Here is a 27,283-nt window from a genome sequence, read left to right as displayed (position 1 = left end):
ACAAATAGAACCATGGTTCAGTTTGATCCGGAAAGGGAGCACCTCCTTAGGTCGGACTATACTTTGGTCATTGCCCAGGACCATGGTCCAAGGAACCCTTTACACCTGTAATATTGGCTCAGATTAAACTGAAAAGCCTGTTTACCAGAAACGTGTTGGTCCACAAATTATAACCAAAATATTTACACGAAACAATATGTATTAAATTTCCAATCATTTGTGGTTTAATTTCTAAAGAAATGTATGAAATAGCACAGCAGCATTTTTCAATTTACCTAATTTATTTTCCTCTGTTGTAAAATAGTTAAACCCTAACAAATTTATTTGATATTAAAGTTATATCAGTTTTTTTATGCTGTTTTATTGATTATGATCCTGCGGTTCAGAGGTGCCAACAATATGAATTTGTTTATCTTCTCTTCACATCATAAAACTTTTTCCTGAATCAATGTTCTTAATTAACTCCTGAGATTTATCCCCCTTTAAGTAGGATTTGCAAACAGCTCATCAAAAGTATCACCAGAAGTCGTTTTGTTTAGTTAATAACTTTCAAAAGGTTGTATCAGCCGGTTAAAAATGTTCTAATCTCCTACCAGGAACAAAGGAAGAGTCTGCTGAATTACACTCTGTATTTTCAACAGTAATTACCATGAATGTGTTTTCTGCTTGAGTCTTAATATATTCATCACAATCCTCCCATTCATGTAATCCACCTCCTTTAAGACGATGATCTGCATCACATCAAAGAGGAATAATGAAATGCAAATAGACTGTACACCTTGAATTATAACCAGATAATTTACGCAACAATCATATTTATGGGCACAGATAAGCACAGATGAGTCAGTAAACTGACCCTTATGGCTATGACACCCAGTCGTTTTGAATAATACACATATCCTCAGTGTTAGATCTACGAAGAATAATATAATCAGTTTTTTAGCTAAATCAGCTATGTGATTTTTGTAACTGCAGGGATTTAAAAAGGCTGTTTACAAATGGCAGGTCAAAGCTGCTTTGTCAAGGCAATGCTAATTTAATGTCTCTGGGGTGTGACATGTTGGTGCATTCAAATATCTGTGAAACACAGTTTCAAATATTGACTTAAATCTCTCTCCATGTCAGTGGAGGTGTATATCACAGACTGGAAACAGATGTAAATGTTAACTGCTTTAACACAAATCCACTGTTTTCTGTAAAAGTGATATTGGTCCCCAGGAAGCTGCAGTGACAGGTTACAGACAGATCCAGTTGCACAGAAGCATGTCAGTTATGAGTTTTGGCTTGGTGCTGAGGTGACGACGTTTGTATCAAGTTCTAAGGAAGTAATAAAAGTGTTATTTCATTTTATCCTTGTGCACGGACTCTGGAAGTGTCTGGTACAAAATGATCCACAAGGGAAATGTCCAGACGTTTCTGATGGCTCAGTTGAGCTGATATACACTGATCAGCCTCAAAGTTAAAACCACTAACAGGTGAAGTGGATAACATTGATCATCTGGTTACACTGGCATCTGTGACAGGGTGCGATATATGAGGCAGCAAGGGAACAGTGATCTTGAAGTTGATGAGATGGAAGCAGGAAAAAGGGCGAACACAGAGATCTGAGTGATTTTAACAAGTGTCATATTGTGATGGCTCAACAACTGGGTAATAGCTTCTCCAAAACAGCAGATCTTGTGGAGTGTTCCCAGAAAGCAAGGTCAGTACTTACCAAACTTGTCCAGGGAAGGACAACCAGGCACCCGAGACTCATTGATGTGCATGGGCAGAGAAGGTTCACCCATGTGGTTTAATCCCACAGATGAGCTAAAGTTGCACAAATAGCTAAAGGCCTTAATGGTGGCTGTGATAGAAGGTGGAGCTTGCTGTTTATGGGGCTGCATCCCATATCCGTGTCCGTGTTGACCACTATCCACCACCGAAAGTGCTTCAATGTGAGTGTCAGTGAACTGTTTTTCTTTTACATTACATTTGGGTGAATTGGCATCATTTACCATCGGAAGTGATGACAACACTATGTGTTATGGGAAGAAGTCAGGCCTGTGGGCAATGTTCTGACCGAAAACCTTCCATCAGCCTAAAGGGGCCCTTGTCACGCTGCTGCTCATCAACCTCCACTGCCAACCTCATGGCGGCCAGAGTGAAATTAAAGTCACTAACACTTACAGAAAAGATTCTGGTTCTACACCAGACATGGGCAAAGTAGGGCCCGTTGGGCTTTTCAATCCGGCCCGCCGTACTTCAAATATTCAAATAAAATTAAAAAAAAAAAAAAATTGTTTTGAAACTAACAATTTATTAGCACTTAAATGGCACTTACTTATAACACTTTTTAGTTTTACTTTCCATTTTTGAGGAAATTGTACTTTTTTGCTTCTTGTTGTTCTGGGTTTGTACCCTCAGTGTTGAATGCACTTATTGTGAGTCGCTTTGGATAAAAGGGTCAGCTAATTTAATTTGACCAGGAGTGTGGTGTATAGGGCTCGAAAGGGCACATGATCTCCCTTCACGTTTTCGCTTTGCCCTGTGAGCCTTTCTGTAAAATGAGCGGATCAAGGAAACGAAAAGTTGACAAGGAGTGCCGAGTGTTTAACACATACTGGACAACAAAATACTTTTTCACTGAAGTCCAATCGAAGGCTGTGTGCCTGATGCCTGATATGCCGAGAAACTGTCGCAGTTTTCAAAGAGTACAACATCAGCCGTCACTTTTCTACAAAGCATGCTAACTATACTAGCAAGCACTCAACGCAAAATGGGCGGCTATGGGTCAGAGTTTGGCGGCTGATTTACAGACTCAGGAAAAAAAAATTCACTGACAAACTGCGATTTATGAGTCAAAACAATCGCTGCACGACGCTAGGCGTCAGGTGTGAACCGCACAAAGGTTTAACATGGGAGTGGATGGGGGCAAGCTGGCTTTTCTGGCTTGGCGCTGCGCTTAGGCGTCGCTTCCGCGTCCGGTGTGAACCCGGCGTTAGGCACGCATCTTAGGCTTTTATTACAGGAATGGTAAGAGGTTATTCTTTTGATAAATGTGGTATTCACCGTCTCATATCATGATATTTATGATATCTTACTTGTAATAATATAACGTTATATTATTTGTTTTAGATCTGATTACGACACAGAACACTACATTTCAGGTGCCCAGCCGTGTACTGCTCCAACGTCATCCACTTCACCATGAGTGAGTTCTGGCTCCGAAGCAAACACTTCAGTTCTGAGCAGACAAATGGTCGTGGATGTGGACGCCGCCGATGACATGGTCACAGTTGTGGAGACATCATCGGACGTGGAACAGTAACCACAGTGTTACCTGTAAATGTTTCTGCAGACTGGCACACTCCAGTGCATGTTGAAATGGTTGTGTTTTACTAGAAGTAGCTCTCTGACCAAGAAACAAGACATTACATTACATGTCATGTCATTTAGGTGACGCTTTTGTCCAAAGCGATTTACATTTTTAGTACACTCAACATTTATGAGGGGCATTTAGGGGATCAGTATCTTGCCAAGGACACTTAGGCATGCAGATGGGAATTTAAAACCAGCAACCTTCTTGTTGCAGAACACCCGCTCTATCTCCTAGGCCATGCTCTCCTTCACACATAAGCCCTGGGGCTGCAGGTTCTCCATTGGATCTGTGTTAGACCTTGTACAGATTAATGCCTCATTTAATCTTATATCTTATGTATATCTGTTTATTGTTGTGACCCAGAGTATTCCATTATAATATTGTTTCTGTTTTTAAACACATGCATATGTTATCAATTAATTGTTGAATTAAATATTTTATACCAATTATTTTTACTTCATATTTATGGTTTGCAGTATGGAATGGTAATTATTCTTTAGGTGTCATACAGAACAATGGACATTGAATCAAATCTTGCCACCTCTAATTCCTTCATCCGTTCTCTTGTCTGTCTCTTCTCTGTCTCTCTCTACTCTCTGAGGTAATCGTTAGAACATCCACAGGCTTTGTATTTTCTTTTCCAGACCACGGTCTGTGCTCCCTCCTCGCTCACTGTAGTTTTGTAGTGTGAGTAAACAAAAGGGACCGGCACACGTCTCCCCTCCAGTGGAATATTGATTCTTTGATATGGCGTGGTGGTGAAGAGCACAGACTGTGACCGCTTCACTCACCTCACTCCACAAAGTAGGTTTGTGTCAGGGCCACTGGGAGAGGAGTTGCTGTCAGATCAGGAAGTCGAATTGGAAAGCTCTCAGCTGTCTGTAGTGAGACGGTACCTCTCTTGATGAGGGAGATGTGAGATTATAAAAAACTGTTGCTCTATGTCTGATGAATTCATCACACATTTAATCTCAATCCTGAAACAGTTGGAACTGCTAATAAATAGAGTAGACTTGGCCTCTCTGGATGATGGATATTTCTGATGAATATCATATTACATGGATCAGTATCAAGCACACTGTACTTTGATCACACTCCAGCCTGCACTGATGTTATTTTAAAATTAAAACCTTGGATCCTCAAGCTGTGAACTTGGCCTGGTGTTTTATAATTCTGAAGTTTTAAAACAAGAGAAGAGAAATCTTCACTATGTCAGTTTCAACTACAGAGAATAGAGATCTGTTCTGCTTCATGACATTAATAACACTGTGTTTTCAGCAGAGATAACTGCAAAGTGCTGTCTCTCTCTCTCTCTCTCTCTCACACAAACACAAACACACACATACACATACACATACACATACACATACACATACACATACACATACACATACACATACACATACACATACACATACACATACACATACACATACACATACACATACACATACACATACACACACACTCACACACACACACACACACTTAACTGTTACTTCTCCATGTTGATTTATTTACTGTGAGGTTTTGGTCCACTCTTGTCCCGCTGGACGTTGCTACATGCTTCACTGTTGGTAGGGGAGAGCGGGGTAATGCGAGACACTCTATCCAGGCAACGGTACACATTTGTGGTCATGTGATCATTATGTTTTCAAGCCCCTCCCATTCCCCCCCTGCCATGAAGGAGAAGTTGGAGCTGGTGCTGTGGTAATTATGTTGTGTTTTTTGCATGTAAAACATATGTTTATGAACTTCCAACATATAAAACCATGTGATTGATGTTAGCTGAAGATTAGCCTGAATTGCTAAGAGATGTGTTTTTTTCTAAAATGTTGGCTGTGGGGTAAAGTGAGACATGAAGCACAAGTTAAGTTTAGTCTTAAACATATTGTAGTGTAATATTACATTACATATATTTTATTTGTAATGTCATAAACATTGCAGAAAAGCCATCATGCCAAGAAACTACACCAGGAAGACAATCTGGGGCAAACACCCCTCGCAGAGATGGAGAGTGCAGCCGCTGAGGTCATGCAAGGAAAGAAGTCCTTAAGAAAAGCTGGAAGGGATAGAAATATTGACAAGACAACCCTCAAAAGATTCATAAAGAAAAAAGAGAAAGGGAAAGTAAAATCAGTAGCCTGGGGTGCAGTAGCTGAGGCAAAGAGAATATTCACAGATGAGATGGAGGAGGAGCTTGCCAAGTGGATCACTTTACCCCCTTGATTTCTCTGGTCTGTCTCACTTTACCCCTAAGCTGGGGTTAAGTGAGACACAAGACCACTTTTTAAAAAACAATCATATTTTCACTGCTCTTTTTCCTGAAGACATTCTGATCATTTCCATTGCTGGAAAACATCCTGAATTAATGGGAAATGTGTACATTTGACGGATATATCATTTTAGCACGCCTAGAGGGGAGCAAATGTAAAAGATGTCTCACATTACCCCGCTCTTCCCTACACATCCAGTTCCTCTCTCACCCCAGTCTGCCATTCACTGAATTTGAACATCAACATCATCACACAAATATCGTATATGTATTTAAAAAGACATTTGTATTTGGTTGTAGCTATTGGTTTTGTTTGTGGTTACAGTGGCTGCCAACAGCTATGGCTCTGTAAGTATATTTCCCATTAAATTTCTCCATTTCAGAAAAATCTTTATTTTTGTAAGAAATTGACTCAATTGGTGTTTCACAAAATCCTTATTAAAATAATAATAGTATCCTTATTAAGATAAGGATTTTCGGAAACCCAAAAGTTTGAAGACTGGCCAACCAGATTCAGAGCAAGAAAAAAAAAAAAATTAAAACAAAACAAAAAAACGTAAAAGACTGTTTACATTATAATTTTAAGAGTGGAGGAACTAAATATCCCATAAAGCAACAGCAAAATTACAGCATGTTACAAAGGGAAATCATGGTTGCTTTGCTGCTAACATAACGTAACGCTGAATGATCTTATCAGAGCTGACAAGATTTTCACAACTGGGGTAAACATTGCCATGGTAACAGCGAGCTCCACCAATCACAGATTTTAATCGTATACTACAGAATTGTGTGTAGTGTAGTTTTGTTACCTTTGAAGAAACCTCCAATAAAAAGGTTTAAAGAAAATATTAGGCTGGTTTAAGTATGTTTAAACCAGTTATTCTTCCAATAGGATTTGTATTCCCAAACCACTGCAGTGTGGGGAGGACTTCCATGTTTGGAAATCTCTGGTTTATGAGTCTGTAATTTAATAAAAATTCTAGAATAAATCCTCAAAAAGTCTCCACGGTGAGAATTTTGCAATTATGCACTAAGTTGAAGAAACAATTTGAGACAACGTTAATAGATTATGATTTTCTTGGTTTCGAGGCACAATGTTTTGTCTTTTTAATTGGTTTGATTTCAACCTCTTACTTTCCACAAACTAACTCTATTCACGGAGAAAAAGTGAAATGTGAAATGTGAACTCTACCTGAAAGCTATTGGGCAAAAACTGTCAAGCAGACCCTGAGTTTAGAATATTATGCTTAAGTATTCAATTTGTATAGTTCATCAGTCAGATTGTGTAGAAGCACCAAATTACTTTTTTATGTGTTAATTTAGTAATGTTTACATGACCCTGCGGTTTAATTTGAAGGTTATTAGTTTACGTGGATTTCAAGTTAAAAATTAATAGTCAAATTCCATTTTTTGTTCATTTAGTTTTTTTATCACAATATGAATATTCCTTTTTACATACATTTTGAAAATACTTGCTCAATTGTTTAGTTTTCTGTGTTTTATAGCAAAGGATAAAACAAATTTCATGAGCAGGAGCTATACTTGCATAAGTAGTAGAATCTCAGTGATGATTGGTCTTAATGTGGAGACCTTTAGTTTCCACTGTCATGAAAGGATTTTTAGGGGAGAACTTTGTGATTAAAAATGTAAAATTAACTAGGAAACCAGTTTAAAACACACTTACACACACACACAAACACACTTACACACACCAGCACACAGTGTAAATGTCAGAGCAATAAACAGTTGCAGGGGCTGATAGGGATTGATGGGCTGCTAACCCCTCATTTGTGGCTCCGATGGGACACCTCGCTCCTTGAGGCCCTTATGTAATCCTGGTGCTGCTTCAGCCTCGGCCTCTGTGAATTCCTGCTGCGTTACTGGATACCCTGCAGTTACCACTCGGAGTGTAGGTCAAAGATATCAGCGAGCAGCTAATTGGGAACATCTATATCTCCTCCCACCGCTCTCCCGACAACCTACTACTCTTGTTCACCGTTGCGTAAGAGTTGCCATGGAAGTGAGACGTAGTTTCCATGGTGCTGCACTCGTTGTTGTGAGAACATCGTGTTTTAGCCCGGGTCACATGGATGGGCTGTAGATCAGAGATATTGCAGGACATGAGGTGTTTGGTTCAATGTAAAAGTCCATCTGTAGTTCAGAAAAACGGATCTTTTAATTGGTTCTTTAATGAGACAAAGCAGGCTACACCAGGAAAAAAAGCTTGATTTTTTTCTTATAACAACTGCACTCTTACATACATTTTTTACAGTCATGGACTCCCTTTGTACAGTATAACACCACACAAATCTATATACTCGATGGCTTTTTAGTGGTTTAGTTGAAAAATCTTGCTGATATTCTGGTGTATGAGTGTAAATTGGGGGGTTTTGTGTTAAACCGCTTGAGGGTGTGCTCACTTTCCAGTAATGCCCTCTTCTCACCCACCCAAGCTGACCTTTGACCTATGACCTTCCAAGGGGTGAGGAATTCACAACAAAGTTTTTAGCTCCTGACAGATGTACTCGTAGTACATTGACTTAGGGCCCTTGCTTTTGAAGAACATGCTTTTTCTCATCTTAAAAGTACTACATTTTTCAGATATTTTTTTTTTGTCACATACAAAACAGAAAAAGTCCAATATATACATCCTCCAAGTCTCCTGCATTGGAGCCACAGGTCCCTTTTCCTGTGACAATGGCAATGATGTTCTTGGGCCAAGATGTTGACCACCAGTCCAGGTGAATCACCATGATTTATTTACCCTTGGTTTCTACGTTTACTCTAATCATGCAGTTCAAAAGAAGGAAAAAAATGATAATGGATAATAATCTTTAGAAATCCTTTGAAGCAGTTGGTCAGTTCAGTGTCAGTCTCACACATGGGGTATAATTCCTGTGAGGAGTGGTGGTCCATCTGAGTAAGTCCATTTGACGATTGTCCTCACCACCAAAATCTGATCTGCCAGTCTGCAGCACATCTTGTAGCTTAGAGATGGAGTTGAAGAGTTGTGAAGTTGGGTAACAGTGGTCTTACAGCTGTTCGGCTGGGTCAGGGGTCACGTCGGAGCTACTTCTTCATACCGGCCGGTCCACTGCGTATTGGCAGGGGCTCAGGTTGGACACAGGGTTCTGCACTGCCGGATACGCAAAGTTGGTGTGCTGTTTGGCCTTGAGTCGCAGGCTGGCCAAGCTCGAGTTGCAGGTGTCTCTGTACATATAGGGACTGGCTGTGGTGGCGTAGGGGCAAGTGGCTGCCGTCACTGCTACTGAGTTGAGCGCTGCGGGGCTGTTGAGGTTGTTGAGGTTGCCCAGGTTGTTGAGTCCAGTGGTGGGAACTCCTGAGACCGCTGAGGGCACCATGCTGGAGGCCATGTTCATGGAGGGGATGGAGCTGGGAGAGGAGAACATTGGCTGGGATGATAGGGGGCTTACATTCATTGAGTTGAAGAAGGGAAAACTCTTTGCAGAGAGCGGGCTGTTTGCGAGGCTCTTTGTGGCCCAGTTATTATAGGAGTAGCCTGTGTACATGTCATCGTATGGCTGCATGAGTCCATTGAACTGGGCACCAAAGCCATTTTTGCATAATTCTGCCTGCTGGTTCCTCTCCCGCTTTCTCCACTTGGCACGTCGGTTCTTGAACCAGACCTATGGAAGACAAAAGAAGACAAAGACTTTGAGTGGAAATTGTAACTCCCTTTATAGCTGGGAAAACCTGTTTATCACTTTGATTTCTCAATAACATGAAATATGCACGACTACATATGGAACAGTCTGGTTAATTATTCTGAAAAAAAAGAAATATAGATATTGCTAATTTGGAACAACATCTTTAGCTGATTATTATGTGTTCATACAGGATCCAAATCACTAAAAAGTAGGACGATTCATCAGCCCTCAGGCTCAAAAGTATCTGTGACTCTATTTGGCATCAGTGCCACAAATCTTTTTTGTTTCTTTATGACTTTATTGATTATGCAAATCTTTATATTTTGAAAGATGTAAGGTCAAGTGTGTAAGATTAAGGTGAAAGGGATCTATTGGTAGAAATTGTATATAAAATAATCCTAGTGATGTTTTCACTAGTGAGTTTTATCTTAATTGTTGTTTTCATTATACTACAATGGGGCATTTTTATTTAAATATTTTTATTTAAATTTAAAAATCAGGAGCAGCTCCTTTCTATAGAAGTCGCCATATTTTTTACAGTCGTCCAAACTGGACAAACTAAGCTCCTTATGGGTTTTTATGACAACTGAAGGCTACCACAGGTTCTCTTTCATGTTTGGAAGGAGAGGGTGAGGTGGGGGGTATTCAGCTGCAACATGCACGTTCACCACTAGATCTCACTAAATTCGACACACTGAACCTTTAAGTCTCTTTAAACTTTAAAAATTCTAGCATAAAGCTAATATTTGTGTTGTGTGTAATATGTATTTGCAATCACGAAAGCAGTAGTGTATCTATCAGGTGTTAGACTGCTGTTATGGAGACAGACTTAGTGTACACACATCATCACAAACTGCTGGAAACTCATAGATGAAGAAGTTAAATTGGTTTGAAAATGGCAGTGTAAAATTAAGTTGGTTTGCCCACAGCAAATCAGAAATGCTCAAATGTCGGTGGAGTGAATAATTTTCACTTTCCAAGCTTCACTTATACTTTGGATTGATAATATTTTCCCACACCAAGCTTAGAAATAGAGACTAAAAAGTTATTTTCAAATGAAACCAGGAAGATTCAGGGGTCAATAAAGTTTAAAATTTTAAAACCCATCCAGTCAGAGTATCCTGACTCCTCTCAGTAATATTTGTGTGAATTTTTGACATTATGATCCCATGAAAGTCAATTGAAGTGTATCATCAAACAGTCATATTAAGCAAGGCTTATTAAAACTAATCATTTACTTATTTGAATAGTGAGTTCCCAGTGAAAGAAATGTCAGGGGAGGGCAATCTTCACATTTGTCTTTTTATGGTCCTATATTTTGAGGATATGAAACGAATTAAAGCTTTAGAGGAAAATCTAAATTGAGGGTTTTTAGAAATGAAAACTGCCTCTGTGAGTAAAACTCTGGACAAACTTTTGCTCTAAATCAGACAGAAGTCTTTAATTTGTGGAAATACATCCAGAAGCCTCCTGGTCATTTGTTCACACTTGTGTGTTAGTTTTCATATTAACATAGTTTAGTATCAAATGTCATTAATCCTCATTAAACTTTTACAGGCATTTCATCCGTCTCTCCATCCACTCGGCACACATGCTGTGTATCATCTAATCCTCTGTTATTATAGCAACAGAATGCTGTTGATCATTAATATGACTGTAAAGTGCATGACTCTGACTTTTCCATTCAACTCGGTGACGGCAGGGGAAGCCCCACACTGACCAACAGCAGCTAACCAATTTTTTCAGCGTGACTCAGAGTCAATGCTATCTGAAGGTTTGTGGAAAAGGCCGAAGCTCAAGGTCATACAGTGGCTCATCTGCAGCCTCATTTACATGACCTCTGTGGTTGCAAGAGGGGGAGAAAGTAAGGCCTACAATTATGATTTTAGAAAAAAATATATCTTCATTAATTATGCATATGAAAATACAATATGGAAAGTTTTAAAGGAAGATTGGTTTTTAATTATGGATACATCTTTGTTGGAGGTGGATTGATAAATAGTTTCTGGAATGAGGGGAACATTCAGCTGACTAAGAGCTCTGATTTGACTCGATTTGTAGCCACAGCCCTTACCACTGATGGTTTTTACGTCATTTAATTTTCAACTTTAATATTGACTGTTCAGGTCACATCATCTACTTTGTTAATTTATTAAATATTGAATGAAGACTAAATAAATAACTTAATCATAATACTGGATAAATACATTAAAAAATATGGTGTCCGAGTTACCCGAAGAAAGACGTGGGAGAAAACAGGTTGATAGAGGCTCTTTTTTAAGATTCATTTCTTTCTCTTTACCATTAATTAATCTTAATCAAGCAATTAAAGGTCAATCAATGACGTAGGGATATATATCGTGTATATCGTGTTCTACACAACATCAACTTGAACATTTGCAAAAATACATTTACTTGGCCCTTGATATCAGTCCAGTCACCCCACAGTTTAAGTGTCAGTATGCTAACAGTTAGCTTTCAGGCCGAAGAGCCAGTCGAACTTTTCTTCATAAGATACCTGGTTATGAAAATACTGAATTCATGACACATATGGTGTTCAAGTCACCTGTCCTGCAGCAAAGTAGATATGAGTTTGCATGAATGTGAAGAACATTTTTTATGAGATGCAGTCACATGCAAAGTCAAAAATGCAAGAAGCTGCAAATTTGCAGTGCGCATTTACCATTAATAAAGACAATATACTGTATATTCTCTGAAATCACACACATTTAAAGAAAATTACACCCCCCTATCCCGAGACCCTCGGTCAGAGGCGGGCTGCAGCTGTGATGATTAACAACAGCTATGAATCAGGTCGACAGGTGAAGTATTTTGGGCATGTAAGAATTTGCCTACATGCAGGGGTTACAAAGGCCACTGATGGACATTAGGAAAGAGACAATGCAAAGTCTGTTGTCCTTTCAAAATAACAACCAGGAGTGTGCGCTATGTGACCTTTCATCCAGCCAACATTAATTTGATCCATTACTTGTCAGGCAGGCCAGCAACTGTATTGTCATCCATCAGAATGTGTGTCCTCCTGCTCCATATAGCTACACTGACCAAACCACTGGGCGTGGGCACATTGTCCTGCACTTCTGACATTTAGCTTTAGTGTGTGATAGAAGGTAATAAAACATCTTACTGAGCTCATTAAAAGATATTTCATCCATGTATTGTTTTTTACCATGTAGGAATTACATTTACGTAACTATGTGACGACAGAATGTTTTGGAAATGATCATAACATATTTCAGCGCCGACTTGCACCCCTTGTTTAATTGTCTTTCTTTTGTCGGTTTATTTAGTTGATTTTATTGTTCTAACATATTTGTAATTTTAATTTTGTAGTTTATCCCTTTCATACCTGCCTTGCTCAATAACACTTTGTCTGTGTCTTTCACTACATAAAATGTACAATGGATAAAGTTTTGATATTTCAAAATGTTTACAGAAATAATATACTAGGGTATAGTGACAATAATATTTCAATGGTTTCTAGTTGGTGTGGCCATAGCATTACAATTTCTTTATAGTGTAATTTCTTCAAATTTTACATTATCTTTAAGGTAATACACAGATTGGAAGATTTTTTGAGTTTGCAATTTGTGGTCGTCATCCTCTTTAATCCAACATAATGAAAAAATCCCCAGATATAGATATAAGATATGTTTTTCATGCCACATGGATATGCTGCCAATTTTTGAACAAATTGGCAGCATATCCATGCGCTGCTGAGGGAGGGTGGGGGTGTTCTGTGCCACTGAGACAATGAAACTTGATTCTGGAAGTACAGTTGGAGTGACAGATTAATGCGATTAAAGGCTTGTCAGAGCCAGAACACTGGTTTGTAATAATCCTAGATAGGATTTTAAAGCTCTGGAAAGTTATGACAGTGACAACTATTTTATCTCCCATCACAACGATCATCAGGTAAACAGCAGAGGAGCAGCTTTTATGTAACAACGTTTGCTTTGGCACCCTGCTGCACACATGGGCCGACTCCATTTAAATGATTGACAGTGCTGCATTAAAAAAAATCCATGTTTATAATCAGAGTGAGCATTGCTTTACCAGAAGTAGGCCTCAAAATGTTAAGTTTGAGGGTAACCCTTTTCGGAAGTTGAATTTGCTTGGTGCTATGAAAATGTGTCACCTTTGCACTGGAGGGGAAGATTTCCTCTATGTGCACCCCTCAATATCTTTCCATATCTGCACTGCATTTTTTGGATTGCTTTGGATGAAGTGGAAGATTTGGCCCAACTAAAAGGCTCACCTGGAGGGCACCACAAATATCTATTGTGACCATCATGGAAATCCGACCAACAGTATGTATTAGGCTGACAAAATGTACACCTTTATTATTCATATTTTATTAATATGATATGATTAGCTCTGAGTGATTAAGTTAATATTATTCTGCAAGCTTTCTTTCTAACCAAATATTACATCTCCCTGATTAGAACACCTCCAGCTAGGAGAACCTCATTACTGACATCCGCCGCTGTATAAGAACATGATCAGGGTCGTATGCTCCCGAGGGAGGGACCATGGGAGAGTGCATGTACCCACCCTGACCCGTGCCTCGGTGAGGTTGGTCCACACTGCAATCTCCTCCCTGGTGCTCATGTCGGGGTAGCGGTTCCTCTGGAAGGTGGCCTCCAGCTCCTGGAGCTGCTGGCTGGTGAAATGAGTCCGCTGCCGCCGCTGCTTCTTCTTCAGAGAACTGTCCTCGGCGCTGGACTCATCCAGCTGGTTGTGGTTGGATTTCTCTGTGTCTGTCAAAAAACACAGAGAGGACACTTATTTCATGGTGAAATCAGGAGGGGCTACTTAGGTAGAAACATGTTGTAGATAAGAGTAGACAGTTAAGCAAGATACATCCATGAGAACAAAAGAAAATTGTGATTTGTGACTATGAGCAAAATAAATTTGATTCATTGATTGAAAAGGGCTGTTTTTACTTCAAACAAAATAAACATAAATAAATGCTATGACCACAGTTTCCATGCTTAGGTGACAAGTGGTCTACCAGTAGGAGGAAAGTTATAGTTAGATTTATTAATCCTAGCACAGTTGTGATTTAAAATATTTTACAGTAGCAAAATGTGCTAGGTTATATTAAAAATAATGAATTATTTATCAAGTTCTATTAACATTTTTAGACATAACAACAATATTACTAAGATAGTTCAAGTTTGTAACGAACATTTGGCCTTAGGACCTTAATCACTCTCAGTGTATAATGTCTTTCACTGATACATAATAATAATACATAATGAAACAAAAACCAATTAATTGAACCGATGAATACTAATTGCCACCAGTCCATCTTAAACAAGTAAACCAGAACTGGGATTATAACAAATGTTACCACAAAATCTGTGATTTCTTTTTTTGTAGTACTCAAAGGGGGAAGTAATCTTGTGTATTTTTTGCCACCAACATGTATTTTTAGTAACAACACATGTTGTGCTAAACAAACTGCTCTAAGACAGAAATTGTGGCATTTGCACAATAAAATAATTGATCTCATCAGTCTGTTTAGTATGTAAGCTCTTAACCGGCCTAACTATTGTTGACAATATTTCACTCTGAAAAGTGCTAGAGTATGAATATGAATTACCATCAAAGGGAACTATAAAGTTCACTTAACTATGGTGTTTATAGTAAATGGTCTTTGATAATATAACTATGGTGAATATATGTTTAAATATCCTAGTTGCCTCTATCCAGTGGAGAAAATAAAATATTGCTGAACCGCTTAATATTTGACAAACTTAATAATACTCTCCATATTTCTTAAAGTGTTAGCTGAGTGAGTGTTGATTTCTAATTGTACTGCTGAGTCGTTGTCCTTTCATGCTACTTTATTTCTAATATTGAACTGAAAATGATTTTGCACATTTGGAACTTGGTGCTTTGCATACAAATTTACATTTAAATATTACTTGTTTTGGAGTAAAATAAATATATCTATTTTACCCAGGGTAAATACCAGCAGAAACACGTATCACTGAGCCCTTTGTCTCAAGGCTCAGTGTAGATTGGACATTTATGTATTCATGTCTGGATCTGTCCACAACAGGTTAATGTCAACCTCCTCCCACTCTTAGAACACAGTCTCTCCTCCAAGTTTGGATGGAAGTCCAGTTTGATGTCATCAGTCGGGTATAGCAGACTGGATTCCCACCTGGGGACTGTGGAGGCCACTGATGTTAAGATTGAGACTTTAACTTTGTGACATGGAGCATTATCCTGCTGTTAGACATTAGAGGACGAAAAGTGTGACTATAAAGACATGAACATGATCAGAAACAATACTCAGATCTGTACCAGTATCTGTTAGACAGCACATCACTCTGACACCTTTCACCCTGGACCAACACTGGCCCATCCCTGCTGAGAGTGACTAGATCAAACATCATCTGAAATCCCCACCGTACCATAGGCTGGAAAACAACAAGCAGGGTGTTGCCAGGAGAGTATAAATCCAAACACTGCGTTCCGTTCAGAGATGTGCAGGAGCAGCAGCTGATTGCATTTGGCCCCCAGCGCAGTGCTTTTTAAAGGACTATGTTATGTCTGCCAGGGCTCTTCGCTGCCACATCTGACTCCCACAGTTGAGGACCTCACAGAGAGAAGTGAAATTAGTTTGCCAGCTAATCCTTTGGATCAAGCTTTTGTGACTGGGACAGGTTGGGCTCTGTTTGGCGAGGGCTTAGCTCTCTGGGAGCAGTTCAAAATGATCAGCAGGATTTAAAAAGAGGCTCCGCAGGGCCACCAGTAAAACCAATAAGGGCCAGGCCGAGGCTGTTATATGGCAGTAAACTGACACTGGGTAAGCTGTCACTTAAGGCCAAAGTCTATAACGCAATACAGAGGAAAGGGCAGACCTTTTTAAAGCCACGCACTGACCAACAATAGGAGCAATCTGACTGATAATGCGTCGACATGACAGAGTTGTTCCAGGTCAGCTTCTCAGAGGATTTTAATCTGGAAGAGGACAACAAGAGGCAAAGTCCAGAATCAAAGTGCACTGATGAAAATAATGACCGCGGGAGCATCAAATACACACTATGTTGTGGTCAGGTCAGAGCTTTCAGGAGTAAATAACTCAAGTTTTCATGGGAGCTGCACTTTTTTTTCCCTGAGAGAGGAAACAAACTCAGGTCATTCATTCATGGGTGTGAGGTAGCTCACTTGTCCGTGCCTGTGGCAGGGGCGTCGACCTGGTGTGGTTAGGTGTGGCATCCATATTACAGCTACTGCAGTATAACTGAATACAGATTTAAGCTTTGTTTTCGTTCTTAACAAAAGCCAACAATTTATGAAAACATGATCTATTTATGTTAATATTTTTAAAGACGAGTCTCATCTTTCAGCACTAGTTTCTACTCAGCATGTTGTAGTAAAATTTGGTGGAGAAGACATATTCATATTGTCCTTCATCAATAAAAGTCCTTTTGCAACATTTTCTTAAGGGGATTGGACTATTTGCTGGAATCTTTTGTGCAAGAGCAAGTTGAGGAGGGTTGTAGCCTCAGCTTTCCCACCATTGAGCAGCAATACGATTTGGGGAGAAAACGTGAATCCTAATTTATATTAAATGAGATTAGAAAAAAACGTTGTAAAGTATTTAATAAATATTATTAATATTTTAATACAGCTTTATTGAATGGTACATAAATAATGCAACATTGATGTTACATGTCTTTCTTTTTCTCTCACTGCTAACCGACACCATCTTGATGTGTTTTAATAAAATCAATTTGACAGTTAGGCCCATTAGAGAAACAGTTTACAGGCAGTAAATATATCTCTCGTTAGAATAAAACCCTTCAAGACGAAATGAAGACCTCCTTAATAAAGAATAGTGCAGTCGAAGACGTGTGAAAACATTTTCACACCACATTTCTTTCTAGAATAGTTTGCGTTCGTCAGTTTGTTAGGACTGGATTTCTAAACCACATCAATTAGACTGGGTTACACACACACCACTTCAGAGATATGAATAGACGGATAGATGAGGGTTCAGATGTTGCATGAAGAAGTTGTTAGAGAATCCACCCAGCTGAATTTGTGTCATATACAGTGACACGTGTCACATTACGTCTGTGTATAAGTAAGCTCAGATGGTCACTTTAGGAAAGAGTTACCAGAAGCAGAGAGTGAATCTCTTACTCCTCCATCTGTTCCTCCTCTGGAGTTATCACTGACAATCCACCAATCAGCATTTACTGAACGTGATTAAAAGGCTGGTGTCAACTTGAACTACATGAGCCAACTCTGTGACAGATCAGCACAATCCACTCGGTCCCGATGAAGCCCTGATGTGAATGAATGTCCCTGAAGAAATTCATTTTATACAGTAAAGTCCAGTTGGAAAATGTCACAGCACTTTGCACTTAATTGACTTTTTGTCATTATGAAACACAAATAATGTTATTATTCTTATATACAGAGCAACCCAAGAGCCTATAAATTATAGAATAAGATTAAGTCTGATTAAGCCTTTTTCTTGATTCTCTGTGGACCTGATTTTCTCCAGAGAGCGTCACACGCCCCTTATGCTCTTTTGCAGTAGATTTTCATTTAGAGTCAAGTGAGTGGTGTGTGATCAGAGTCCGGGGGAGAGGCTGGCACACAGCAGCCAGTGAATTAAACAGGCTTTGGTGCTGGATCAGTGTCTCTGTGTGCGCATTTAATTCCTCTTCAAGTCGATTACAAGCAGAGACAGTGAGGCTCGTTAATAGACTGCTGTCTTTGATTAGAGGAGCTCCTGCTCGACCACCTGATGTTAAAGCGAGAGATAATGACTGTGTTTGCGCTGCGTCCATCATTCATTACAGTTACTCAATGGAGCTGTTTTCATTATTATAGTCGAGGCCTCGGTAGTTTAGCATTTCGTTTCCTCCGCCTGCTCGTTTTCTTTCGTTCTCTACATCAGTGGTGTTGATCCAGTGGTGCGCGCGACACACGCATCTATCAACGCGCATCGGCCGGACCGCGGTACCCTCTCTGCAGACACACACACACACACACACACACACACACAAACACACTCACACACACACACACACACACACACACACACACACACACACACACACACGCACACACACGCACACACTCACACAGAGACAGAGTGTGGACTCACCGCTGTTGTCCTGTCCCTTGCATCCCTGGTCGTGCTGCGGGGTCCCGGAGTCGGAGAGCGACAGCGCCGGGCTGCGGGCTTCACTGTCCGTCAGCAGGTTAAAATCCATAACCAGGCTCTGCATACACAAACAAACACACACACACACACAAGGGTCAGGCTTCATCCTCACAATGACACAGTGAAGAGCAAGCCTCCTATAACATCATCAGACATCATCGTTTAATACTCTGCATGCTGCCGATTTCGTCTATTTAATGCATTTAATCACACCCACAACATTAAAATAATAATACTATTGCATTACAAATGTATATATTTTGTATTATTTTATTTTATAAAATTTCAATAATTACGATTTGTATCATATTTATATATCTAACATAACATTAATGAAATGTCATTTACTAAGTGCTTATTTTTTTATATGTTTTATTTCCTATAACCTAAGACAATACTCAGGTCTAAAAACATTTGTTTTTGTTTTGCCACTATGTACATGTTATGTTACAAAAAATATTTTATATTCTCCTGACTTGAAAAAGATAAGGCATAAAAGGAAATTATTCCTAAGTATGCAATAACAACAGGATCGATCATAAAGTTTGAATCAATAACGTATTAAGTATCCACAGTATTTTACCAGTTTAATAAGTATACCATGATTGTTGTAATATATTTGGTTCTTTCTGAAGAACACCAGACCTCACTGACTCCCTCTCAAATCTACATCTTGTTCTTTCCTCCATATGTTTGGTTTCTATTTGTGAGGATGTTTTGATGGAGTCTTTTTCATTTGAAAAACTGTACGGACTACATGCAAAATGGGTTTGTGTGCATTCATCCAATCTGTTGGTGTACTCTGTTGCTATTTTCTCCTCGATCTTTCCATTCACCCCTGGATGTGGTCTAAATCCTGATCCCTTTACAGGAGCCTGACATAAGCAGCTATAACTAGACCTGTGCCTGAACAGACTATTTTGGGATACAAGGAGAGACCAACAGAGTTATGGTTGTAAAAAAAAGTATTTCCAGGCCAAATTCTAGCTGGTACGTTGAGTAAAACAGTGGAGAACTATGTTTATTTATCTGAGAAGAGTTAACATCATTAGAACTTTGGTGGACAAATACTGTATATTCTGTCCGAGCTGGGAGAGAGAGATGTTATTGCATGACTTTTACAAAACGCTGTTCTTTTTTTTGTTTTACAAAGAAGCATAATATTCAATTAATAATCCATACTGTTATTGTTTTCAATTGATGGCACCAGCAGGGAATGAACACAGATTAAAGGTCAGAGATTTTGCTCCAAAGAAAAACCACAGCCTTGAGATGCACTCATGTGCCTCAACTGTGATGATATAAAATCCCATGAAAACATTCTTTTTATAAAATTATTATACACAAGAGGTAATAAAAGTGAAAACACACACATAAAAAAAAAACAAAATGTCAAAGGTATTTACTAAGAGGAATAAAAAGGATAAAGCAAGTATAAAGTGAAGGCTCGGCCGATCTACACTCAGCGTGGTGTCACTGTTTACCCTGATCCTCTGTTTAGTTTACATTTCCCACAGCAGCACTGAGTAAGTTTACAGCTTCAGTGGAAAGTCTAAAGGCTGCAGCAGATGACGATGGAGCCGATCCATGTCATCAAAGATTTAAAAAGGCTTGATAATACCTCAACCTTGAAAATCAAACGCTGAGTTTGAGCAGTAGGGGGTTTAGTGTGCGTGTGTGTGTGTGTGTGTGTGTGTGTGTGTGTGTTTGTGTGTGTATAGTCAGCACTGTGGTTTGAGCTTTATACTTAGAGGCTACGTGTTTGTCTCCCCCCTCCCTCCCATCCCTCCCTCTCTCCCACCCCCATGGAGAATGAGCTCCCTTGTTGTGTTTCCCTGTGGTCTTTTGGCCGTCATGCCAGTGCTTTGTGTGCCAGTCACATGTGACTTTCTGCATGGGGTTAGGTCTGAAGCCTCGGTGATGGGGAGAGTGGCTGTGGGTGGAGCGGGTGCAGTTCAGGGTATGGCATGGCGTCAGACAAATCCCGGACCAGCACCAGCACCAGCACCACACCATCAACAACAACAACAACACATTGTACAACTTTGTTGAACTCTTGTACCAGAGTCACTGTGACCATATGAGTTATTTACACTCTGAAGGTTAGTAAACACTTCCCAGTCAGCCACTCAACCTCTAAATGTCTTTCAAATACAGCAACAATGGGACACTGCGTTGTTATCATGAAAACTATATTTTTATCCATTGATATATAATTTTATTTACGTACAATCCAGGACGGATACATACCTTCTTTATTCACTCTTATTAGTTTCTAATTTCAATTACTTAGATAATCAGAAACACGCTTCAAAATTCCCCACGTGTTTTGATTTTATTACAGCTGTAGAATATGAACTCTGCTCTGTTCAAGGCCTGACACGATACACATGGTAAAAAAAGACTATAAAGTATGTTTATTTTTTAGATGAATGAAAGTATTGTTTCATCAGAGGGTGTGTCGTGTTTCCATCTGTATTGGAGGGAACCAGTGAAAAAGTGCACTGACCAAACAGCTTCAAAACCTGGTGGAGGCTGGGTGGATTGATGAATGTGAGAAGGTCCAGTTTTAGAGGGTTAGAAAAGACGAAATCAATTTAAACACTCACAGTGATGGCCTATAATAGTATTATCCAGTCAAACTGGGTTTTAAAATTCATAAAAGATACTATAAACTTAACCAGTTCCCACATAGATTAGTCTCTCAGGGGTTCAATGACAGTGATTACAATTTGGCTTCAGCAGTACACAAAAATGGATAGTGTCATCACTGTAAGTCATCAGCATCCTCCGACCCTCACTTAACATTGTGTCAGTCACTCTGACAAAGCAACATAATGCTGCACCGAAGCCGACCTGCATATTCTGATTAAAGGTTTAGCACCTTATTAGCACAGAATATCTGTGACATCTGAGAGGCGAATCCACCCTTTTCTCCCATCGAACACATCTGCCGTCTTATTTCTGGCCGTGACACACAACGCCTCAGCTCTCAGAAGTGAAAGGACATTTAATTTGTTCACTGCCACAAGGGGACATTCGCTGGAGACTCTAAAGAACCACTTGCATCTGCTCCTTGTTTGGCGTCCGTGAGAATGATGCAGCATTTCACCAAAGATTAGAAGACATGAAATCGCCAGACTGCAGAACATCCCTTGGAATAAAAGATGCAAGACTGAGTATGAGGTCAAGTCTCCCAGCAGAGAGATTACCTTGGTAAGCACACTGCCTCTGTGTTGTTTGGAGTTATACAAATCTGATATGGATTTGGGGGTTAAAGTTGACTAATGGGTCAGAAATTATCTCTTTATTCATAACCACACAAATGTATCCTAGTTTTTGTTCCCTTTTTTTTGTTGCAGAATGACTCAGTAACAAAGGATGAATGTCTGTGTTTGGATTTCGAAAGTGGTGCCAACAGAATTTGACCTATACCATTTCGATTAAAGCTGATTTGTTGGCTTTCCTGCGAGCTCTGAGTTTTGCATGTTTGAACGAGAACACTTGCCGTCACATTTGTCTCATTGTGTGTTTGAGTCTTCCTGATCTGACATTTCAGCGAGCCTCGTCTGATAGCGCTGAAGCACCATGTTCATATCCTGCCACGATGAAATGTTATGGGCAAATTATCATAGAGGCAAACACGAGCAACCATCACGCTATCACCTTTGCTGCAGGATTTGTCTTTTAAATAAAGTTTAGATCGTCATGTTCTTTTGAGAGAGGGTTCCCACTGAGGGACAAATGTAGAGCAAAAAAAGGAGACGAGTTCAACACAAGCATTTTACATGTTACGTTTAGATCGATAAAATGAAAAGTCAATTTTTTACAATTCTGTTTAAATCAGTGTTACCTTTGATGTAGATGACTGCCGAGCCTTGTTAAAATCAAAGACACTCCACAAATGGTTCCACAGTGGCTGCTCAGGGTGGCTGTTCGACAGAGCAACAGCTGTCCCTTTTGTGAGAGCAGAGCCCTGGTCTAGTATCTGCAAGGTCCAGTATTTTGGTCAGAAATATGAATGTGAGCCAGGACCTGGGCGGCTATATTCGCCAGTGGCAGTGATGGATGGACAGACGGTGGCGGTGTCAATGTGGTGCTGAGAGGTTGGCAGGCCTGACAGCGAGGGCAGTGCGGCCAATGCAAGCCAGTCATTTTTTGCCCAGAACAAGGTGTCAGTGCCCCCCCCCCCCCGACCCCACCCCACGCCCCGCCCCTGCCTTCGAACTCCAGCACACCAGCATGATTATATTTCATTTAAAAAATATACATATCAAGGAACAGTCCCCCCTTCTCCCCTCCTGAGCTCAATATGGTCAGCAGGCGATCACTGAGATAACAAGTGGCTGACAGACTGATCCCTGAGCCCCTCCGCTGCGCACACGCTGCATGTGTTGATGCTGATTTCCCTCCGCGCTCACGCGTCCCAGTGCGAGGCAACCCCGGGAAATCAAAGATTAACCTGAGCCTTCTTAGCGCAGTGGATACCAGAGGGCCGTGGCTATTTCGTGGAGCACCAAAGCCCAGAACGCATTGCCGGGATGGGGGACTCCCGTGTTTACGCCTCCTGTTCATAAATGGACGAAAATGAAGAGCAAGACGAGGAGTCTCCGGTTTGCATAAACCAGCCCGCTTTGCATAGGCAGCCGCCCAATGGCAGAGATCTCATTAAAATATATATTTGGTAATAATAGTAGACAATAATAATAATGGCTGCAAAGATCCTCTCAATTTTCAGGAATTGTTGGGTCCATCTGGCGGAGGCTCGACACAGACTGCTTGCATTTCCACGGGCCGCAGCCATTATCCTGGGAATTATTCATAAACGCTTGGAGAATTAATTCCCGGGATTAAGAGTTGATTAAGATGTGTGTCACTTTGCTGTCTGAGAACTTATTAAGGACCTCCTCGAGCCGGCGGCAGATGGAATTTCAGTCCAATGTTTGTACATGTTAATTTCTGTCCTGCTATAAAACAAATTTGCATATGATTGAGGGCGCCCGGCTGAGGCCGGCGCGAGGCGCTGCCGACGCACGGCCGCCGCACAGATGATGATTCGCTTCGGCGCTGATGAATACGCACGATTTGCACATCAACAATTTATTACACTTCATCAAAAATATATTTCACTCATCTCTTACTCCATTTCACGCGTGCGAAAAACACGGATCGGATTCACGGCAAATGGTTTCAGCAGGAAAAATGAATCCAGGGAAATCCAGCAGAGGCTGATAAAAGAAAAGTAGATGATATGGTGAATATGGATCTTATTTTAACTGATACATCGTCGATATATTACGGAACATGGATTTAAGTTCGTTTTCAGTCGTTTTCTCTTGTGTGGTTATTTATTTTAAATGAAACTAAATCAGGGTGAATTAAATTATAAAGCATATTTAAGTCTGCACATCCCGAACTAGGTTTTTCTTTTTAATCATCTTACAGGGTTTGCTAAAATATATTGTATGTAAATGTTCAATCCCACTTTGTCAGTTAAAAGCAAATATATGACATCAATGTATGTTTGAAAGACAGTATCAGTATTTCAGCATGTTTTTGTGTTTGGACTGCTGTGACAGGGGCTGCAGGCCGGGGCCTTTATTACCTCTGTGAAAAACGTGAAAGAAAAGAGTTTATATTTCACTGTACGTCAACCTCAACTAAACAATTATAATTTTCATGTGTTCCAACCTGGGAACACATGCAAAAGAGCAAGTAAAAGCCTGCTGCAGGAAACCTCCAAGGTGAATCTCCAGTGATTCATTTGTATTTATTTATCATATATTGTGTTGAATAAAATTCAGGAAAATAAATAAAATGAACAATATTAAGCCTTACATTACAATGTAAAATTAGATCCGTTTATGTGTCAAAAATGTAGGCTATATATATAATTCTGTAAACCAAACACAGCCCATCTGGGTTGCAGCTCGTCCATTGTAGTGCTTCTGTTAAATCCTTTTTAAATTCCAAACCGAAAGCATTTTTTTGTGTGTATTTATTATGTTTATTTTAATTCAATAAACCATAAAAATATGCAAGTTTACAACGGGCCTTGAGCCATACCTTTTTTGTTTGATAGTTGGATCAAATATTTAGGCAATAAAAACAATTATTCAGTGAGATGCGCATTAATATAATATTAATAATAATAATTATTATTAATGTTGTTGATGTTGTTTTTGATGGTTTTATTATTATGGACACTAGTAGTATTGTCGTTTTGTTGGTATTCTGTCATTGATATTATTGTTGTTATCAAACTATTAATTGAGATAAAGTCATATAATATATATTATACACAAAAACGATTATTGTGTGTTTGTGTGCGTTGATGTTTGTATGTATTTGTGTTTGTGTGCGTGTGTGTGTGTGCTTGTAGAGGTCGGACAGTTTTGTTTTTCCCCGCGTGGTCTCCTGTGGCCGCAGCACAACCACCTGCCACCAATCAATTTTCTCCACTTCCCCAAATGTCTGTTTCTGCCAACTTTTTTTTGTTGGGGGGGGGGGGGCAAGCCAAACCGTAAACATCATTATTCACTGACGAATATTTTTCATTATGGGCGTGGAAGGTCCACGCAGGTCGCAAAGGGTCTGTTTTCTACCAACAGGCCTCAAACGAGGATAAACGCGTAAAATCTTGAGCGAACTTGAGCCTTTACGCAGCCTGTACCCGCCGGGTGGAACGTGTTTCACAGCAGCACGATGATTTGTGTGTGTGCATGTAAGATGAAATATTCTTTAAAAAATCTAGCCACTTATTTAGTGTGATGTGTCGCCTCTCATCAGCATCATTATCTGCTCATTGAGAGGAACGCTCTCCCTTAAGTAAACTCCTGCTGTTCGCTTTGGCTTTCCTCGTTCTTTCTTTTTCCAGTCTATAAACTCAACAGTGTCTGTGCCTTCATTTTGACAGAACGAACCCAGCTCTGCTGATGTTGTGAAAAGCTGGTCATTTTAACCTCCATGGAACCAGGAGCCTTATTTACATCGCAGCGAGGTTTTATCAACTTTTACGCACGAACGAACGAACGAAAGAAAACTTGCTGGATCGATTCCAGATGCGCAAACACTAACTGAGAGATAAGACAGAGGGCAGCGAGTGGAAGAGGAGAGAGTGGGGTTATTTGCACTTACGTCGTGTCCCGCTCTGGTTAAATTAATCCGTGGAAAACGCAGAGAGCGCTGCTGCAGGCTGATGGCTGTCCTGGCCTCAGGTTTGCTAGTGACATGGACACAAAGTTCCACGGTGCGTCAGAGAGTCAGAAAAAAAGGCGTCAGTCAGTCAGACCCCCTGTTCTTCCTTTTCTTCTTCCCTCTGTGTTGTCAGACATGAAGGCTGTGGAAGAGTGAGGCTTGATCCCCACGCAGGGTATAGCGAGGGAGGGAGGGAGGGAGAGAGAGAGAGGGAGAGAGAGGGAGAGAGGGAGGAGGAGAGGGTTGACTTCATGCTAAATATTGTGCGTGCAGGTCCACTGTTGAAAGGACGGCCCCCTACTCACTCTCTGTCTCTCTTTCTCTGTGTCTCTCTTTCTTTCTGTGTGTTTGCACAGCGGTTACATCCTCCACCCAGAGAGTCGGCGGTGCGATCCCAGTCCTCGCCATCTGCATGCTGAAGTATCTTTGAGCAAGATACTGAATCCCAAAGTTCTGCCCATATATGTACTCTATAATTGACAATAACCTGTACCGTGATGAGCTATATAAACAGACCATTTACACCCCCCCCCCCCCACACACACACACACACACATCTTTCCCTCTCGAGCCTCCACAGTGAAGCTCTTTATTATGTTACCTGCACTGCTTTCACTTAGGGTTACACAGATGTTTGATATATTTCAGCTTGCATGTAAAAATTGTATTAGTCTGATAAATTAATTTTACTCAAATTTATAAAACACTAATGACCATTGCTCTGACCCTTTATGTTATATGCTTAAAGTGAATAGGAAAGTATGAATCTTTACAAAAAACAGTACAATTTGTAGCTGCTGCTGTTCCTTTAAATTGTTAGTGGAGGTTGGCTACATCAAGGCACTCTGCTAATTTATGAATATTAATGGGGTTGGTAGGGTGTTTTTTATATTGTATATATTGACAGTTTGCTGTGTTTCTATTAACTCAGGCTTTGCTGATAGCTCCCTCTCAGCTGCCACGGAGGCAGGCCTATCCCCCGACTGAAACACACCTTCATTCGGTTTGGTTTTATCCTGTGATCACTCATAAAGTGATTAACTGAGGGATGGATCACACAGGTTTGTGCAATATTGACCATGGGAAATCCCTTACATGAGCTGCAGTCGCGTTTCCTCTCCAGTATGCTCGGACCAAAAGGATCCTCATGGCCTAAACACCACTGGAAGGTTTCAGGAGGCGCTAAGCACTAGATTAGGAAGGGGATGGTGCATTCAAAGTCAAAAAGTCAAGATGACAGACTGCAGTAGTTATAAATAATGCTCTTTATATTTAATCTGCTTGTAGCCTATACCTGTGATGGTGAGATGACGATTAGGAGGGAAGGAGTTAAGGGAACGTCAAAATGCAGCCCAAGATTTAAGAGTGTCTGGAGCGCTTTAGCTGAGCAGGATCCAGCGAGCAAACTGGACACTATAGTTTGGTTCATCTTGTGTATGCTTTGGATCCCACATCCTTGATATACACTATTTCATTTTGTTGATTAATTTTATTTTACTTCTCACTGCTGCCAGGTCACCATCATGTTTTCTAGTGCACATGTGTGGAGAGAGATACCCATC

General features: G+C 40.1%; 1 protein-coding gene across 2 annotated transcripts; it reads right to left on the bottom strand.

Annotated features, from left to right (window-relative positions):
- Positions 1–7,788: 7,788 nt before the first annotated feature.
- On the bottom strand, positions 7,789–25,857 carry pitx3 (paired-like homeodomain 3). Of its 2 annotated transcripts, none has more exons than XM_062400434.1 (4): positions 25,662–25,857; positions 18,465–18,582; positions 13,877–14,082; positions 7,789–9,283 (listed from the first exon to the last, which is right to left on the bottom strand). In XM_062400434.1, exons 2-4 carry the CDS (start codon positions 18,571–18,573, stop codon positions 8,714–8,716), a joined length of 885 nt encoding a protein of 294 aa, XP_062256418.1. In that variant the 5' UTR covers positions 18,574–18,582; positions 25,662–25,857; the 3' UTR covers positions 7,789–8,713. The 2 variants fall into 2 exon arrangements, with proteins under 2 accessions (XP_062256418.1, XP_062256419.1); XM_062400435.1 differs by lacking the exon at positions 25,662–25,857 and adding an exon at positions 22,378–22,481.
- Positions 25,858–27,283: the final 1,426 nt, after the last annotated feature.

Source organism: Platichthys flesus, chromosome 12 (assembly GCF_949316205.1).
Source record: "Platichthys flesus chromosome 12, fPlaFle2.1, whole genome shotgun sequence".
Taxonomy (NCBI): Eukaryota; Metazoa; Chordata; class Actinopteri; order Pleuronectiformes; family Pleuronectidae; genus Platichthys; species Platichthys flesus.
This window is presented reverse-complemented; position numbering and strand designations above follow the sequence as displayed.